Genomic DNA, 17621 nt, shown 5'->3' on the forward strand with positions numbered 1-17621 from the left:
TGATCATGTTCAGGTCCTTCTTAAACTATATTATTGGTGCTTGGTGAAGTCATCAGGATGGATTATAAATTGAGATGTAGCCAGGAGGAGAACTAAGATGCTGTGGACATCAGGAAGGTATCCCCCCCTCCTTGTACCTACTCTTGCCAAATTGTTCTCCGAAGAACAGAGGAAGTACTACTGGTGTGAATCAGGAAGCTAAGCTATTTATTCCTGAATAGAAATGGAGCCACTTTCAGCTGTCAAATCTGTTGCAAATTTTTCAGCTGAGAAAGGCTCTCTGGTTTATGTGAAAGGCTTGAGTTCCTACTGCTAGATTTAGTAGGCAGACCCTTCAAGGTACCTCAACTATGCTTCAAGCAGCAAAACCTCTCCTAGGCCTGATAGTCTCTCAGAACCTGTTCAGACATTGAAGAGGACATTGTGGACAAGTGATGTTCATTTTCAGAAAGAAACTCAATACCAGTACAACCAACCTGGATGTTTAGAACAGGGTAGTGACTCCACCCATGAAGCAGTACAAAAATCACCAGTTTTTCAAGGACACATTCTGCAGGGAAAGGCCATATAGACAAGTGCTGTATGCTTTGACTTATGGAGTTGAGAATTATATTGTATGGAATAATTTGAAATTCATCATCAGAGTTTGTGAGTAGGAAAGACTCTATGCATAGGCCCCTACTGCAATGTTGCCATTAACAAGCTTCTGAGAAAAGGAGAAAAGGAAGCACTAGAGAAGCATCTGGCCATTAAATATCCAGAAATATTCAGGGGGACTTGCCAAAGGATGATCTGGGCTGGCTTCAGCACGTGCCTTCGGCATGTATGCCTGTGGCAGCTGTGCCTGGAAGCAAGCAAGGGCTGACTGAAAACCACAGCTGCCACTTGCTGCAAGGGCACTGAGAATAGGCTCTTTAGACATTGAATTTGAATGGAGCTGCTATGCAAGTCGGGTTTGGGCGACTCACAGAGCAATCTGTTGTATTAGTTCTAGTGTTTCACAAAGGGGTATAGGGAGATCTCTTCATAAGCTGTGGGGAGCGGGGGGTGAAGTATAAAAAAATTTCTGTTTATGTGATGTTCAGGCTAGAGAAAGTTTTTGAACAGTTGCTTGGGTGAGCAGAGTCCTGGGTGAAGAGAATTATTGTACAGCTGCTGTCCACAGAAAAATGAATCACTCCTTATGGCCAAATGAGTTAGCATAATTACTGTTTCTGGGTGGATAAATTATGGACCTTACAGTCTGATATTCAGATTTAGACTAGGAGCGCTCTTGAATTTGGTCTAGTATCCCAGTGTGACACTGGTATCTGAGATGACTGATGCCAGTGGTAAAATGAATTATATAACTCAGAAGCTCTTTGAATATCCAGCCCAAGGTGCTTGCAGCCAAAATATTACTTGTAGGATTCCCTCCAGCTGTGAATGCATTCCCATTTCTATTCTAGGAGAAGTCTGTTATTACGGCCACAAAAGTATGACATGAATCTGTGAAAATCTCCTCCTCTGCTATTCATTAGTGGGATCTTCTGCTGAATCGAAAGTCTTCTATAAACAGAAGGAGCTCTTCCACTTGTAGAAGGCTTAGTATCCAAGCCAATGGATTCAAAAGTCTCAGGGTCTAATTGCAGTCATAAAAAAAGCTGATAGCAAGATTTTAGATTATGTGCATCATGCTTTGGTTCATAATGCTAAAACTGATACACTTTATAACTGATGTGGCTAGCCTTCCTGTTGCAAATGCCATAACCTGACTAACACCTTGCAGACATATGGGTAGGAATTTCTGCTTTAATAACATCATGGGCATACTGTGTATGCTGGTCTTGGAGAACCAATATCAAAAGCCTTCCTGTTGTCCTGTGGGTTTTTTGGTTGTGATTCAACATCCATTTCCATGCACAATCCTGTGAAGATATGACAGAGATGTCTGTGCACCTTGTTTATCACACCTTGAAAAGGTTAACATTTGACAAGTACCATACATATTTACTCTGAAGTGAGTCCTACCTCATTCAGTGGAGCTGACTTTCATGCAGGGATACATACATTTGTATGCTTAGACTTCACTGTCAAAACTGGAAAAACTTGAATGTTTGCCGTATATGACAAACTTCAGCTTCCTGATTGAGTGGATCTCTTTCTTCAGAAGACTCATTCTGTAGAAAAATTGCCACCCACCCATTCAGGAAGCTCCACTTCATTGGTTTTGACAGGCTGTGTTACAGGCTGGAATTTGGGTCATAAGCACCATGTTGTAGCAGCTGACTCTCCAGAGGACTTACTGGACCAAAATGAACAAATTAATAGGTGCCAATATGGATACGAATTCCAGTTTTTTTTAAAGTAGGTTAGCAGACTGGTCCGAGCATTCTTGCCAGGGAAACAGTTTGGGAATGCCAACCTAGCATCCATACTCCTTTACAAGTGCAAATGCAATTTAGAGTCTGAATACCTTATGATAGTTCATAGGACTGGCTTTATATTATGTCCCCAAACCCCATATTTCAGTGCTTTTATCCTACGTGTAATATGGAATAAAGTTGCTAAGCTACCTGTTAGAGCTTCCACAGGCATCTAGAAAAGATCAGTAGCCAATACAGAGAGCTCTGTAATAAGATTCCCACTAATCTTGTGAATTGGAATCCAGTGAGCATGGGCTTTACTCCACTTTCCGCTAATGCTCACCTCCCTTCATCTATAGCTGCGTTTCTTTTGATCCTCCTAATGCCTCTTTTAAACATTCAGGTGTTGCATCATCTGTAGCTCTGAATAGCAGTATCAAGAAAGTTTAGGAATCTGCATGCCCTTAGGGATAAATTCCAGAAGAATAGCCTATTATCAGAATAATGACAACAAGCCCATGAGCATCTTTAAAAGTAACACATTTATTGTGGCATGACCACCTCATCTTCATCAAGTGCAAGGAAGTGGCACAATATTATTTTTGCTGGTCATGATCAAACAATCAAACCATCAAAGCATGAATAAGGAAATCATCCTGACAATTACTGCAGAATCTACCTAACCTCCATTTTTTTTTTATCTTGATATTTTATTAAGGATTTTCTTGTTTTACAGAAGTAAGTGTAATGCCTCGTTGTTGTTTTTTCCATGTAACATTTTTACAAATCCATTTCATTTGTTGAGGCATTAGGGGGAGAAGAAAAGGGGGGGGGGAGAAAAAAGAAAGGGGGGGTGGAGAGAGGGAAGATGGATGGGGGTGGGGTCGGGTGGCAGTGTTTCTATTATGTTTAATGTATATAGGTTTGGGGTCAGCATTGTTTGTGTTGTTCACTTGTGTTCCTTTGGTGGTGAGAGAGGTTGGGGTTGGCCTAGGGTGTGATTGTTTGCTTGTGATTGGCTGTGGTGATCTTTGTTTTCGTGTGTGAGTGAGGTGGGTGGGTGTTTTGGATCAGACCTAACCTCCATTTTTAAAAGAGCAAGTGTTTAGCTTTTAGTAGTTATATGAACATTTATAAGGGGGTTGGGAAGGGAAGACTCTCTGGCTTCTAAAGATTGCTAAATAGGCCCGTTTTCTAGTCCTAGAGTGATGAAAGTAACAAGACTAGGTTGCAAGTGATTTTTACCTAACCCATTTCATTTATTGTACAACACTGTGAATGTTTAGCCTCCCTCTTCTTTACTAAAGGCAGCATGAATGCACATGTGACTTTGTGGCTAGGCACCCCTCCTTTCATATAATAATGTAATTTTTAAAGGAATGAAGAATCCTGCACAAAATCCTCCTGTGGGTGGCATACATGTGGGTCACTCACCACGGCCTCTCCAGTGGGTACTGAGGACAGCCATACCAGATATACCTATGTCAGCAGCACTGGGTCATGCACCTAGAGGCTGCTTTCAGCTTTTGAAGGGCCCAGTTTGAATCTAAAAAAAATTTATCAAAAATCTGGACGGCCACATTAATCAGAGACCATGGCAGTCCACAAAAATGAATTTGGCTTGCCTTATGGCCATGGGTTGAGAAAGAGACTTGGATAGCCAATATGGTGTAGGAGATAGAATGTCTAACTGGAAAGGGGAGCCCTGGGTTGAAATTAAACTTTAAAACTGGATCACTACCTAACCTATCACTCAGAGTGGCAGGGTACAAATGTGAGAAGTGTGTGGGGAAATTGTCTGAGATATCATTACAACTATTCTGTTCTTGGAACATGTGAACAGCCATATTTTTGTGATGGCTGGAAAAACCTTGCTTAATTGCTATTTGTTCTTCTGTTTCAGAAGGTGAGCATTGTGCCTGGTGATCCTCCCCTGACCCATTAGCCATGCCAGGGATTGTGGTATTCCGTCGTCGCTGGTCTGTAGGCAGTGATGACCTTGTTTTGCCAGCCATCTTTCTCTTTCTCCTCCATACCACTTGGTAAGTGAAAACATACACCTGAGCAGAAAGCTTCCATGACTCTACTAATGAGCAGAGTTTTTTGTTCTGTTTTGCTACTCTTTTTTCCCAGTTATTGGTAGCATCCTGCTCCCATATAAAAAGTGTCATTCAAAACGCTGCATTTTTAAAAAATCATTTCATAAAATGTATATGCTGCTTGTTTGTAGAAAAATCATCAAAGCAGTTTTCAAAAAAGATAAAGCCATAAAATCATCACTAATCATTTATAACCATTGTTAAAAGCATAAAGTTGTACCCACAACAAAACAATTTAAAACTCATACAAACTTTCTAAACATCTGATGTTAAATCTCAGAATGTTGTCAGTAGGCACTGAAAAGAATACAGTAAAGGTATCAATTGGTGGGATTTCCCAAGTGTTGACTCATAATTCACATCATTAGAAAGGTAAGTTAATGCAGAATTTAATTCAACACACTGTGTTGAATTATCTTGATAAAACCATGGTAAAGTGTATTTCATACCTTCTCACCATTTCTGTTAATACTTAGTATGGAAAACTTTTGCCACAATTACAGCCCTACAATGGCATCCCATGGAATTATTATTATTATTATTATTATTATTATTATTATTTTATCAGAGATTATCTACCGCCCTATACCCAGAGTTCTCAGGGCAGTTCACAGAATAAAATCAAGATAGAAAACCACAAAATACATAATAAAAATAAAAACAACAACCCAGTAGCCCCCCCCAACCCATTTTAAAAGCACATAGGATGTAAATCAGATCAACCAAAGGCCTAGTTAAAAAGGAACATTTTTGTCTGGTGCCTAAAGGTGTATAATGAAGGTGCTAAGCAAACTTCCCTAGGGAGAGCATTCCACAGACAGGGAGCCACTGCAGAGAAGTCCCGTTCTCATGTTGCTACCCTCTGGACCTCTCGAGGAGGAGGCACATGAAGAAGGGCCTCAGAAGATGATCTCAGGGTCCAAGTAGGTTCAAATGGAAAGAGGCAGTCCTTGAAGTATTGCAGTCCTGGAATGAACCAAAGATGTTAGTTTGTCAGGTGTTATAATGTAAAACCAATATTGTGTGATTGCTTCTTATCAGTTGTTCCTTGGGTGCTTCTGACTAACAAGTTTCTTTGTGGATAACTCAGCAGTGGTGTACTGGGGAATCGACATGTTGCCACACATCTTCCCAGAGGGCAAGCAAAGTGATGAAAGTTGTGACAGCTTATTGTTTTACCCTTTGTCATGTGGGCATACTCATGTATCATGTATAATAAAATCATTATGTAGGCAAGAATAGTAATACCATATTGACATTATAATCTTGATGTAGAGTTACAGCACTGTGTGCCTGCCACATTTTCTTCTGCCCTCTAGTGACTACTGAAAGCATGTCCATGCCTTTACTATTCTCATTTTAAGACCTCCTGATGACAGTGGAGAAGTAGACAGATCTGTCAAAAGGAATTTTCTCTCTCTCAGTTACAGAGGGACACAGAATGTGTTCTGGGATGCCATCCAGAAATCTGCATGTGGGCGGGAAAAAATACCCACTAGCTAAGCAGCAGCATTTTACTATCAAAGCAATCCCTAAACATATACCACAAATAAATGGATGACATTAGTGGAACATTTGAAATTGGCTAAATGTGATATTTGCCTGTAATCACAGAAACCCAGACCCAGGTGTATACTGAACATAATACCACTGATAGCATTCCTTTAGTGGCTGACTCTGGAAACTCTTGTTAAATTTATTTCATTAAAAGTAACAAGATAATTACATTGTGAATAAAATGTTAAAAGGGCTCTGATGCCTTTAGAGAGGATAACTGTTTTATTATGGGATGAGCTTTGATAGGCAAAAGCTCATTTTATTAGATGTATGCAGTTGTGAATATGTGCAAAACTAACTACTTATTCGTGTAGCGCATAAAATAAACTAACCACTTCATGGAAACATTAAAAAGAGACATTTTCACAGACCTGCAATCATAATATTGCTGTTTACATTCTTTGAATACTATTTTTTCATGTATATGGTACCTTGAGGTTTATCAAGGGAATATTGTATGTGCTTATGTGTGGCAGGTTCATAATCCTTTCTGTGGTGCTCTTTGGACTGGCATACAACCCCAATGAGACCTGCTCTCTCAACCTGGTGGACCACGGCAGAGGCTACCTGGGTATTCTGCTTAGCTGCATGATCGCAGAAGTCGCAATCATCTGGCTCAGCATGCGTGGCAGCATCTTGTACACAGAACCTCGGGATTCAATGCAATATGTCCTGTACGTCAGACTGGGTAAGAGACAGTGACCGAGGGACTTTATAAATTTTTGAACTTGATGCAACCATCTGTTATACACTCAAGGGATTCCCCCGACAGCACACGGATAAGCAGACACAAAACACATTCTTTTTCAGCCATTTAAATACTCTGCTCATTTAGAATATACATACTGCAGAGGAGAATCTCTTTTCCAGAATTTCTGTCTTCATCCAAAGGCATTTCATTGGTGGCACCAAGGGTGTTTTTTAGTCTAGAAGCATCCTCTGAATGTTAAGCAGGGGAAAGCCATTTCTAAAACTAGTTTTTGTTTCACTTCTACTACAGATGTGGGAAATGCAGAGATTGAATTTTTGCCAGATGTCCCCACGACGCTGCATAAATTTACCCTATGTAAACTTTTGATTAGTTTAATTTTTCGGATACCTGTCACCTCACTTTGTTAAATGACATAAGACATCATTTCATTTGTCTGCTTTTTAGCATTTTACATTTGTAATAACTACATTTACCATGCCATCCTGCAGAAATGCAGACACTGCATGTAACATTGCCTTTCTCCATCTGCCTTGATACTTCTTTCGTAGAAATCTAATTCCTGCTTAGCATGCACACAACCAAACCTAAACCCACCTGCCGTGCTTGAGCACATAAGTTTATTTCTCCCCTTGCTCTCCAACTATCCTAAAGAGTTTCCATTGATAACCCTCCTCTCTCATAAAATATTCTTTGTAGGTACAGACTACTTAAAGGAATCTCTTCCACTGATGACGTGTGCATGGGATTTGCTTTGTCTTTTGAAGGACGCATAACCTTTCCCTACAGTCTCCCTCAAGACATCCTGATTCTCAAAGATGTTACCAGAAAAAAAGAAACAGGCATTGCTCACTCACAACATTTTTAACTGGCCTTCCATTCATATCATATAGAAATAACTAGGCTTCCTCTGCTCTAGATGGGTGTTTATTTTTGTTGTCTGAGACACATATTTTTATTAGAATTGTATAAGAAAACATTGCTGCACACAGGAAGAGCATCAACCCAATTCTAAACACTGTGACATTGCTGCCTATTCTTGTTTAATTACTTCTTCACTGGATGTAATTTTTTTGTAGGCATGGTTACTCCTTTTCTGAGCCTTGCTTAAATAAGTTTGTGAATCCAAATTAAAACTGAGCTGAAGTGGAGGGAGAGGGAAGGAAAGCAAATAAAATCCAAGACTCACTCTAGGAAAGTGTGCAAGAAGCTGTCTCTGTATAGCAACGCTTTCAGCTTCTCATCTTAAAAGTGCTTGTATCCCATGCTACCTTGCAAGCAGCTTTTGCAGTTTCTGAAGAACTTTCCTTAGTTGGTGGGTGGCAGCACTATTAAGAAATTAAATTATTCCCTCCCTATTCAGAAAAAAACACCTGTGCATAGAAAGGTTTTCATATTTTTCTCCTTTCCATGCCTTGAATTCATCCGTTCAGTGAACGTTAGTGGGTAGCCCTGCAGGGGCTGGAGCCTCTTTTTTGTTTTGCTTTTTAATTTTACTTACAATATTTAATCAGTGAATACCGTATTTTTCGCCCTATAGGACGCACTTTTTCCCCTCCAAAAATGAAGGGGAAATCTGGGTGCGTCCTATGGGGCGAATGCAGGCTTCGCGGACCTCTCCGCTAGCAGCGGGAACGCTCCCGCTGCTGGCGGAGAGGTGCCTGCATGCGGAAGCCTGCGCGCGCTGAGCTCAGCGCGCCCAGGCTTCGCGGACCTCTCCGCTAGCAGCGGGAACGCTCCCGCTGCTGGCGGAGAGGTGCCTGCATGCGGAAGCCTGCGCGCGCTGAGCTCAGCGCGCCCAGGCTTCGCGGACCTCTCCGCTAGCAGCGGGAACGCTCCCGCTGCTGGCGGAGACGTGCCTGCATGCCGAAGCCTGCGCGCGCTGAGCTCAGCGCGCCCAGGCTTCGCGGACCTCTCCGCTAGCAGCGGGAACGCTCCCGCTGCTGGCGGAGAGGTGCCTGCATGCGGAAGCCTGCGCGCGCTGAGCTCAGCGCGCCCAGGCTTCGCGGACCTCTCCGCTAGCAGCGGGAACGCTCCCGCTGCTGGCGGAGAGGTGCCTGCATGCGGAAGCCTGCGCGCGCTGAGCTCAGCGCGCCCAGGCTTCGCGGACCTCTCCGCTAGCAGCGGGAACGCTCCCGCTGCTGGCGGAGACGTGCCTGCATGCGGAAGCCTGCGCGCGCTGAGCTCAGCGCGCCCAGGCTTCGCGGACCTCTCCGCTAGCAGCGGGAACGCTCCCGCTGCTGGCGGAGACGTGCCTGCATGCCGAAGCCTGCGCGCGCTGAGCTCAGCGCGCCCAGGCTTCGCGGACCTCTCCGCTAGCAGCGGGAACGCTCCCGCTGCTGGCGGAGACGTGCCTGCATGCCGAAGCCTGCGCGCGCTGAGCTCAGCGCGCCCAGGCTTCGCGGACCTCTCCGCTAGCAGCGGGAACGCTCCCGCTGCTGGCGGAGAGGTGCCTGCATGCGGAAGCCTGCGCGCGCTGAGCTCAGCGCGCCCAGGCTTCGCGGACCTCTCCGCTAGCAGCGGGAACGCTCCCGCTGCTGGCGGAGACGTGCCTGCATGCCGAAGCCTGCGCGCGCTGAGCTCAGCGCGCCCAGGCTTCGCGGACCTCTCCGCTAGCAGCGGGAACGCTCCCGCTGCTGGCGGAGACGTGCCTGCATGCCGAAGCCTGCGCGCGCTGAGCTCAGCGCGCCCAGGCTTCGCGGACCTCTCCGCTAGCAGCGGGAACGCTCCCGCTGCTGGCGGAGAGGTGCCTGCATGCGGAAGCCTGCGCGCGCTGAGCTCAGCGCGCCCAGGCTTCGCGGACCTCTCCGCTAGCAGCGGGAACGCTCCCGCTGCTGGCGGAGAGGTGCCTGCATGCGGAAGCCTGCGCGCGCTGAGCTCAGCGCGCCCAGGCTTCGCGGACCTCTCCGCTAGCAGCGGGAACGCTCCCGCTGCTGGCGGAGAGGTGCCTGCATGCCGAAGCCTGCGCGCGCTGAGCTCAGCGCGCCCAGGCTTCGCGGACCTCTCCGCTAGCAGCGGGAGCCAGCACTGGGCTCCCACGGCTTGCAGAGAGCTGCCTGTTTGGGGGCTGGGGTCGGGGGAAGCTCGGGCTTCCCCAACCCCGCGCCTGGGGGGGAAATAATTTTTTTCCTTTATTTCCCCCCCAAAAAACTAGGTGCGCCTTATGGGACGGTGCGTCCTATAGGGCGAAAAATACGGTATACAAAATAGATGTTATCATTCTTTAGGGAAGCAAATGAGGAAAAGCCCTTTAAAATCTGAAAAGTTCAGTTGGCACAGGGATAGAGTGCTATCTCTCATCACTGATGGTGTTCAAACTACTGGCCCTTGATTCAAGCTAAGTGCACCCTGATGCCACAGAGCAGTCCAAATGGCAAAAGATGGATGAGCAGGGTGGGAAACTGCATTTTTCCAGCAGCAAAATATTGAGGATTCTAGGTAAATATGATAACCTCAAAAAAGAGAGGCACTAGTTTGAAGAAGAAAACATGGGGCTTTTCTCCACAGCATGAGCTGCAGCTTCACATTTGTTACAAGAAGGTTCTCACTTTACTTTGGTAGAGATTATTCCATGGAACATTTAGGAGTGGCTTCTCACTGCCGTGGCACTGGATCTAATTTAACAGTGGCAAATTTATAAATAAATAATATTTGGGGATATTTTGGGGAATTTTTTTTTAAAGTAAGACACCCCCCTCCCCTTCTTGAATTGAGGTGCGTTGCTGAGATGGACCCTAGCACATTTTCTTCTTGAACTACTTTTTAAATGGCTACATGAGTATCCAAAAATACATCTTTCTTTTTTTTAATGACTTAAAAAAATCTTCCTGGACTGAAGAGAGGTAATGTGTTGCTCATTGTGATCAATTTCTGTTACACATCTGCAACAGTTACACCAAAATATATACACATCTATTGCAGCTGTGCCACTCACACTTTAGCTGTTTAGCTTGAAGTGTTGTGAAAACTTAGAAAACAGGCTTTTTACCTGAGAATGGAGTGTGACATTCAAAAAAGAACATTTCAGCATTTTATTCAATATTTTATTGATAAAAGGAATTATGTGGGGGATTGAAATTACTTGCTACAGGTAGCACCTCCAGTCATTGAAAAGTTTTGTTAGACTGTGTAAAATGTCACCTTTTGATATCTGAGAACTGAGCAATGCAGTATGATAGCAATTATGTCCTATAAATTAGATATGTAACTTAATGGGCTTTTTCTTTTACTTTCTTGCATTAGTAACATGTTGTTATCTGCCGTCCTCTGCTTTGAGTCAAAGTAGGGATGGGTGAGCTCTCTCCAGTTTGCCTCAGAGTTCTTTCCCCAAAATGAAAAACAAACACCTGGGATAATTTTCTGAGCCAGTCTGAGGTTGGGAAAATCATAGAACCATAGAATTGTATGAGCTCAAGCTTGAAGAAATTCATCAGCAACTCAGGGGCCAGGATTCTGCTGTCTAGTCTATTAGTATACAATCTATATTTGTGCATTTTGCCTCCCCTCTTTCACCCCCCCCCCGCCAATTTATTTATTTTTTTGCCAGAATCAAATGAAACTCATGTGTACCTTCCTGAGACTGCTAAAGCCAATGAGGAATTGAACTATATCATAGGTGCATTTCAGGAGAGAAATGGGGCTGGGGAATATTTACTTATTTACAACATTTATAATCCACCTTCACTAAGTGGTCCCAGGTCGGGGTACACATATAAAAATATTATGACATCATATCTAAAATACATAGCATCATAAAACATTTAAGACAATTCTTTCAGCCATTCTGTTATTTTAGTGGTTGGAGTGGAACAGAGGAAGATTTTATGTATGAAACTTTTATTTCCTGTTGCTGTACTACCTATCTAGAAATATGTCCATATTCTTAGGAAAGTATTTGTTATGATGCTCAATGGGGATGAGGGAAAGATTTGTTTTTTTGCTGAGAGATTTTTGGGTGCTTTCCTTGAGCATTAGTATAAAATGCTCCTAAATGTAATTCTTTTTATGCGTTTTCCTTGAAAAATGGGGTGGGTATGTTTAATTGAGCTTAGACAACATCTGATTTTGCTGGAAGTGAAATAACAAATTGGAATGGATACATGAGAACTGCTAACAAGAAATACTGTGGTGGTCTCTGACATCTCTGAAACAAGATATTCATTAGAATAATGCTGCTATTGTGCACTATGTTCTTATTGTTTCAGCCATCCTGGTGATTGAGTTTATCTATGCTATTGTGGGCATTGTTTGGTTAACCCAGTACTACAGCTCCTGCAATGATGTTACTGCCAAGAGTGTCACTTTGGGTGTGTATTTGAAGGTTTCTGCATGAATTCACTTTCTGCCTATATAAATGTACCCACCCTGAATGTTTTGCAGATAGACTTAACCATTGCACAAACTTCAGTTAGTATGTATGGATGGAAGGACAGTAACTGTTGTTTTGCTGCCTGACTGGGTATTGTATGGCTTTTTGCAATTGCTCTGGAAACCAGTGCAAGTCCTTACAAAACAATCCAACAGTACATCTCTAACTACTGTTTTATCCATAATTTCTCTCACTCAATAATATCTGGTTTTGAGATCCCTGGTGTTACTGTGGATGCATGCCTTCACTTTGGTCAGTGAAATTCAGCTTGAGTGTGTTGCTTCAGGGGGGAAAAACCCATAAACGCAAAGCTAACTCGCCAGGGGAGTCATAGATGACACTTCGGAACTGAGCATTTGAATCTTCTTTGTTTTACCAGGAATGGTCGTCTGCAACTGGGTCGTCATTCTGAGTGTTTGCATCACTGTCCTGTGCGTCTTTGATCCAACAGGAAGAACTTTTGTCAAACTGCGAGCCACAAAGAGGAGGCAGCGTAACTTGAGGACGTACAACTTGAGGTAAGTCACAAAACAGCATTCCAACAAGATACAGTCTGGATTATGTATCTAATGTATCAAACTCAGAAGCTATTTTCCTTGATTTGTTTCATGATTGAAAAAACTGTGTTGAGCCCGCCGGGCTCCCAAGGCTTGCGCATAGCTTCCTGAAGCCTGCATTCACCCCATAGGACACACACACATTTGCCCTTCATTTTTGGAGGGGGAAAAGTGCATCCTATAGGCCGAAAAATACGGTAACTGATTTATATGGACTTTTTCTCTTTTCACCTAAGTATCCCTCTTCCTCTGTTGCCACTCAAGGCAGTTTAAAAAGGAGCTCACAATGGAACATATGGACAGGGCTTGCTGTTTGTCAGTAGTTGGGGTGGGACACCCAGCTGAAGACCATTGCTTCCAACCACCACCACCACTGTACAGTGGTACCTTGGGTTACATATGCTTCAGGTTACATACACCTCAGGTTACAGACTCTGCTAACCCAGAAATAGTACCTCGGGTTAAGAACTTTGCTTCAGGATAAGAACAGAAATCGTGCAGCAGCGGCAGCAGGAGGCCCCATTAGCTAAAGTGGTGCTTCAGGTTAAGAACGGACCTCCAGAACGAATTAAGTACTTAACCCGAGGTACCACTGTATATACTAATAGTGATCCTGGTTCTCTGAGTGCTGGTCCTGATGTAGCTAAAATGACAACACACACACACAGGAGATACTGGGATGCATGGGGGCACCCTCAGGTTTGCTCATAGCAGCATAATAATAATAATAATAATAATAATAATAATAATAATAATAATAATTTAAAAAAAAAACATGCAGGGGGAAAACCCTAGGAGGCAACCTCCATTCACAGTCGCCCAGTGAGGACTGTGCATTATCTGTAGGCATGGGATACTGAATGTTGTGGGGGTCAGAGTGGGGATAGAATTAGGTGGCTAGGATCCACACAGCAACATTTTGTTGCAGGGATGATTTGTGTGTATATATAGAAAACTCAGTTTTCTGACTGCCCAGTCCTTAGGTAGCCAAAACAGCACCATCCACAACAAGAGCGTGGAAAATGAGATTCACAGAATTACAAAAATTCTGTAGAGGGGAAAAAATCAGCAGGGGCAAAAAACTCCCTGCAAAACTCTGTAGTGCAGACAGCATGCTTGGTGGGTACTGGATACTGATTGACTGCTGGGTGAAACAAAAGAAAACTGGCAGGAGCAGGGATAGAATTGAATATCCTGAGCAGAAGCACTCTACACTGCTGAATTTTGTTACAGGTCCAACTTACGCTCCTCTCAGTCAAGGCTTGCAATTAAAAGTCAACTGTCTCATTTTTGTTTGTTGGTGAGATGAGACTGGAGGACATTCCTTAAAAGGGATGACTCCTCCTACTGGACATGGCAGGCAGAGTCCCTAGCCTAGAGCCTTTTTGGCTCCCCTCCAGGGGGAGGAGTTTTCCCGTCTACCAGACTAATCCTGCTTGCAGCCAGTGGTAGTCAAGGTTGTTTTGTGTTCTTCAGAACCTTTACATTTTAGAGCCTTTCCTCTGTTATTGCAGGGTGGCCACACACCCAGAATTCCCCAGACATATCTAGAATACTGTAGTTTGTAGCAGTGTCTGGGCTGAAATCAGCAAAAATGTCCGGGAAAATTCAGACATGTCAGGCAGTGTCATTTTCACTGCTTTTCCATAAAAATAGTTCAAAAATGTCACTTTTTTATGTGATTTTGCACAAACAGCTCAACAACTTTTCTATCTGGATTTTCACTGTTTGAAATATGGCAACCCTAGTTATTGTGTCTGTCTTTTGGGTTTCTGTTCCTTTGTTCCTCTCCTGTTGGTGTGTGGAAGAAGGGCTGCCTTGTTTTTGTTGTCTTTTTTCTCCCTAGTTGCTTCCTGCACCTCGTTTTCCACTGGCTTGTGTGTGTTTTCTTGATTCTTCCGCCCAGTTCCTCTTTGTCTCTGGGTGTTTCGGGAGTGAGGGGTATAAGCCGCACCAGTTTAGGTGCTGGAATGGCTAGCTGGGGTGCACCCTATGTTCTCAGGCCACCAGTGGGACAAGAAAAGCATGGAGCAGCCGTTCTCACTGGTGGTTCATCTGCACCCGATCCCACATATCCTCATGCCATATGCAGTTGCAGAGAAGGAGTGTTTGTTGGACCTTCCTGGGGAGGAGCTCACTGGGGAGGAGGAAGCCCTGTACCTGCCACCTCCTCAGTGGGTGCTGAGAAGGCTTTCCCATCAGCTTCTCACAAGGCAGTTACTGTTCCTTTTCCATACATTTTTGACTCAGCTTAGAAAGCTGAGTGGGCCCATCCAAATAAGGCTAAACTGGTGTCTCAGGTTGCTAAGAAACATATTTTTGATGAGAAGATTATGCAACAGCTTCATTTTCTTGCTGTTGATCCACCCATGGCAGCTTTATATTCCTTGGCTGTGATTCCTTCTAAAAAGGAAGTGGGACCCAAAGATTCCTGTGACAGATGGGTAGAGGGGGCTCTGTGTAGGAAATTTGAAGCTGGCTTTGTGACCTTTAGGGCTTCAGTTACAGTGTTTGCAGTTTTTATGTGGGTGGATGAGTTTGGGGCACGGGAGGATGGGCCCAAGCCCATCAAGGATGTTCTGAAAAAGATGTCTCGTGCTTCTGCTTTAGCTGCAGATGCTCCCATAAGATCCATAGCTTCCTCTACTGTTTTATGCTGTTTCATGCTGTGTAGGGCTTCGTCAGTGTGAGGTGGATTCACATTCTCAGGTGAAGCTGGTCAGCTTTCTATTCTGAACTGTTTGGTGAGCTGCTTCAAGAACATCTCACTCCCTTCTCCTCCCCCCCCCCCCCGCCATAATCCATTTGTAAGCTCTTCCTTTCTGCATGTTGAAGGCACCGTTTGGAGGAAGGGCAGGCTAGCAGCTGGACCCGACGGCTCAAAGTTTTCCTCTGCTGCACACGGACAAAAGATTCCCAGTCAGTAAGTAGCACCTATCTTTTCATCACAAAGCAAATATCTGCTTTCTCAGACCATTACACTGAGAGATATCAATGGTAAATCTGTTTCATGTAATATTTCATAGAACTCTTATCTGGAGTTTAGTCAGCCAGTCCCCATGTGATTTGATGTGTACATAAATCTCCTGACTGCACGCTTAAGAGACCTGGAAACAGTTCTGAATGTTCAGTTGTATTATCTCTGAATGTGGTGTGAACATGTTGGAAGGAGCCATGGCACTTTGGACTCCTATTGGGATCTTCCACACATGGGTGCTGCACCTCTGGCACAAGTCACTCATGCCCTGTATAAGGAAATAATTACAAAGAACTGGTGCAGACATAAAGTTCCCAATCGTTTAATCATGGGTGAGGAGCTCAGAGTGAGACATTTGCAGTAGAGTAGAGGAAGAATCAACCCTTTCCCATCTGCATGGCTTCATATTTATTGCAATCAGGTTGTAACTAAGCTATTTATGCAATTGCAAGAAAGAATAACTCTGTCCAGAACTTATTAAACCACTAAAACTGGCAAAGGACATAGAATGATGGACTCATTTTAAATGGACAGCACTTTCTTTTTAACGGCCTGAAAAAGTGATGCGCTGTCAGATTATCAGGTATTACTTAGATTATTCTTAGTTATGAAAAGTTGAGAAGATTTTTTTCAAAGGGCATATGAAGATTGTATGTAACACAATGGTAGATGCAAATCATATTATTTATTAACATAATAACCCCATGTCAAGGAAGCCATGTCCTTATTTATTTACAACATTTGTAGGTTGCCATGACATAAAGATCTCTGGATTACTCAAAATAAATAAAATGACATCTCATCTAGTGGTCTGTTTCACTTGTACAAAAAATGTTTTTAAAAGGGCAGTCACCCAGTGTGTAAAAAGCAGATGCTGCTGGTGATCAGGACTTTTGTAGCATTGCTATGCCACTTGTAAGGTGCTGCAGAGCAATGGTGGTCAGTCACTGAAGGGTAAAACTTTTTATTATATTTAGAGGTATATATTTTTCTTACTGGACTAAGCAAATGAGCGCAAATAATTGTATGTAAGCCACTCTGGGAGACTTTTTGGCTATAAACAAATAAACAAACAATTTAAATATAAAGATGGATCTAAACTGAAAAGCATGGTTCCAAGGAATAATATTTAATATGTACTATTAAATTATGCAGGTCTTTTGTACATATCTAAAGTCTTTGCTGCAGAAACATGGTATATTTACCTAGAGCAAACATAATTGTTATGTTAAAGTGGAGTTGTCAAAACTACTATAGATTCTTTTGTATTTGATTTCCAGATTCTGGGGACAAATGGCAAGGAATGTCTGTCTTTATTGTGCGTTACCTGTAAGCTTCCTAAGGTCTTCAGGCTGTGTGCTGTTGGAGACAGTAAAGTGGTCTAGGTGGACCTTTTGGTGAGAGCGATGCAGAACATAGAGTAGTGAACTTAGGTCTGGGAGGTCTGACTTGAAATCCATTATTCACCATAAAGTTTAATGAGTGTCCTTGAAGAAGCCACTGATCCCATTTGCATGTACCCCCAAACCATAGCTTAGCATGAACATGCAAATATGTGGGTTCACAGAGTGAAGAATAGCACTCCTTCCCCACTCTTGCTTACTATCTGGGACTAAACCTTGTTTGGTCTTTGTATTATGCTCCTTTAGGTATATTGGGCCTTGGCCCAGTATACCTGAAGGAGCGTCTCCATCCCCATCATTCTGGCAGTTCCCTCGCTGCAAGAAGTCAAGTGACAGGGAACCAGGCAGACGGCCTTCTCGGTAGTGGCACCCATCCTGTGGAATACCCTCCTATCAAATGTCAAGGAAATAAAGAACTGCACAACTTCTAGAAGATATCTGAAGTTTTTAATGTTTGATGTTTTACTATGTTTTTATATGTACTCTTAGCCGCCCAGAGTGGCAGGGGAATAAATAATAAGGTAGTTCTTGTTGTTATACCTGTTCTTAGCATTGCCTGTGAACTGGGCTTCTATCTCTCAGCCTAGCCTACTTTATAAGGTTGTT

General features: G+C 43.4%; 1 protein-coding gene and 1 long non-coding RNA gene across 5 annotated transcripts in view; one reads left to right on the forward strand and one right to left on the reverse strand.

Moving 5' to 3' along the window:
* Nucleotides 1–17621, forward strand: part of DAGLA (diacylglycerol lipase alpha) — a 91274-nt gene that overhangs the window by 50621 nt on the left and 23032 nt on the right. For all 4 annotated transcript variants that reach the window (XM_083416914.1, XM_083416916.1, XM_083416915.1 and 1 more), the window contains 5 exons: nt 4249–4387; nt 6478–6689; nt 11915–12016; nt 12458–12596; nt 15471–15558. In XM_083416914.1, coding sequence (XP_083273040.1) covers nt 4293–4387; nt 6478–6689; nt 11915–12016; nt 12458–12596; nt 15471–15558 — 636 coding nt within the window. In that variant the 5' untranslated portion in view covers nt 4249–4292. The remainder of the gene's footprint in view (nt 1–4248; nt 4388–6477; nt 6690–11914; nt 12017–12457; nt 12597–15470; nt 15559–17621) is intronic.
* On the reverse strand, nt 2869–4250 carry LOC310666544. Its single transcript, XR_014505953.1, has 2 exons — nt 3422–4250; nt 2869–3024 (listed from the first exon to the last, which is right to left on the reverse strand). It is a non-coding gene; the product is annotated as an uncharacterized lncRNA (long non-coding RNA).

This window comes from Podarcis tiliguerta (assembly GCF_965153285.1).
Source record: "Podarcis tiliguerta genome assembly, chromosome: 1".
Taxonomy (NCBI): Eukaryota; Metazoa; Chordata; class Lepidosauria; order Squamata; family Lacertidae; genus Podarcis; species Podarcis tiliguerta.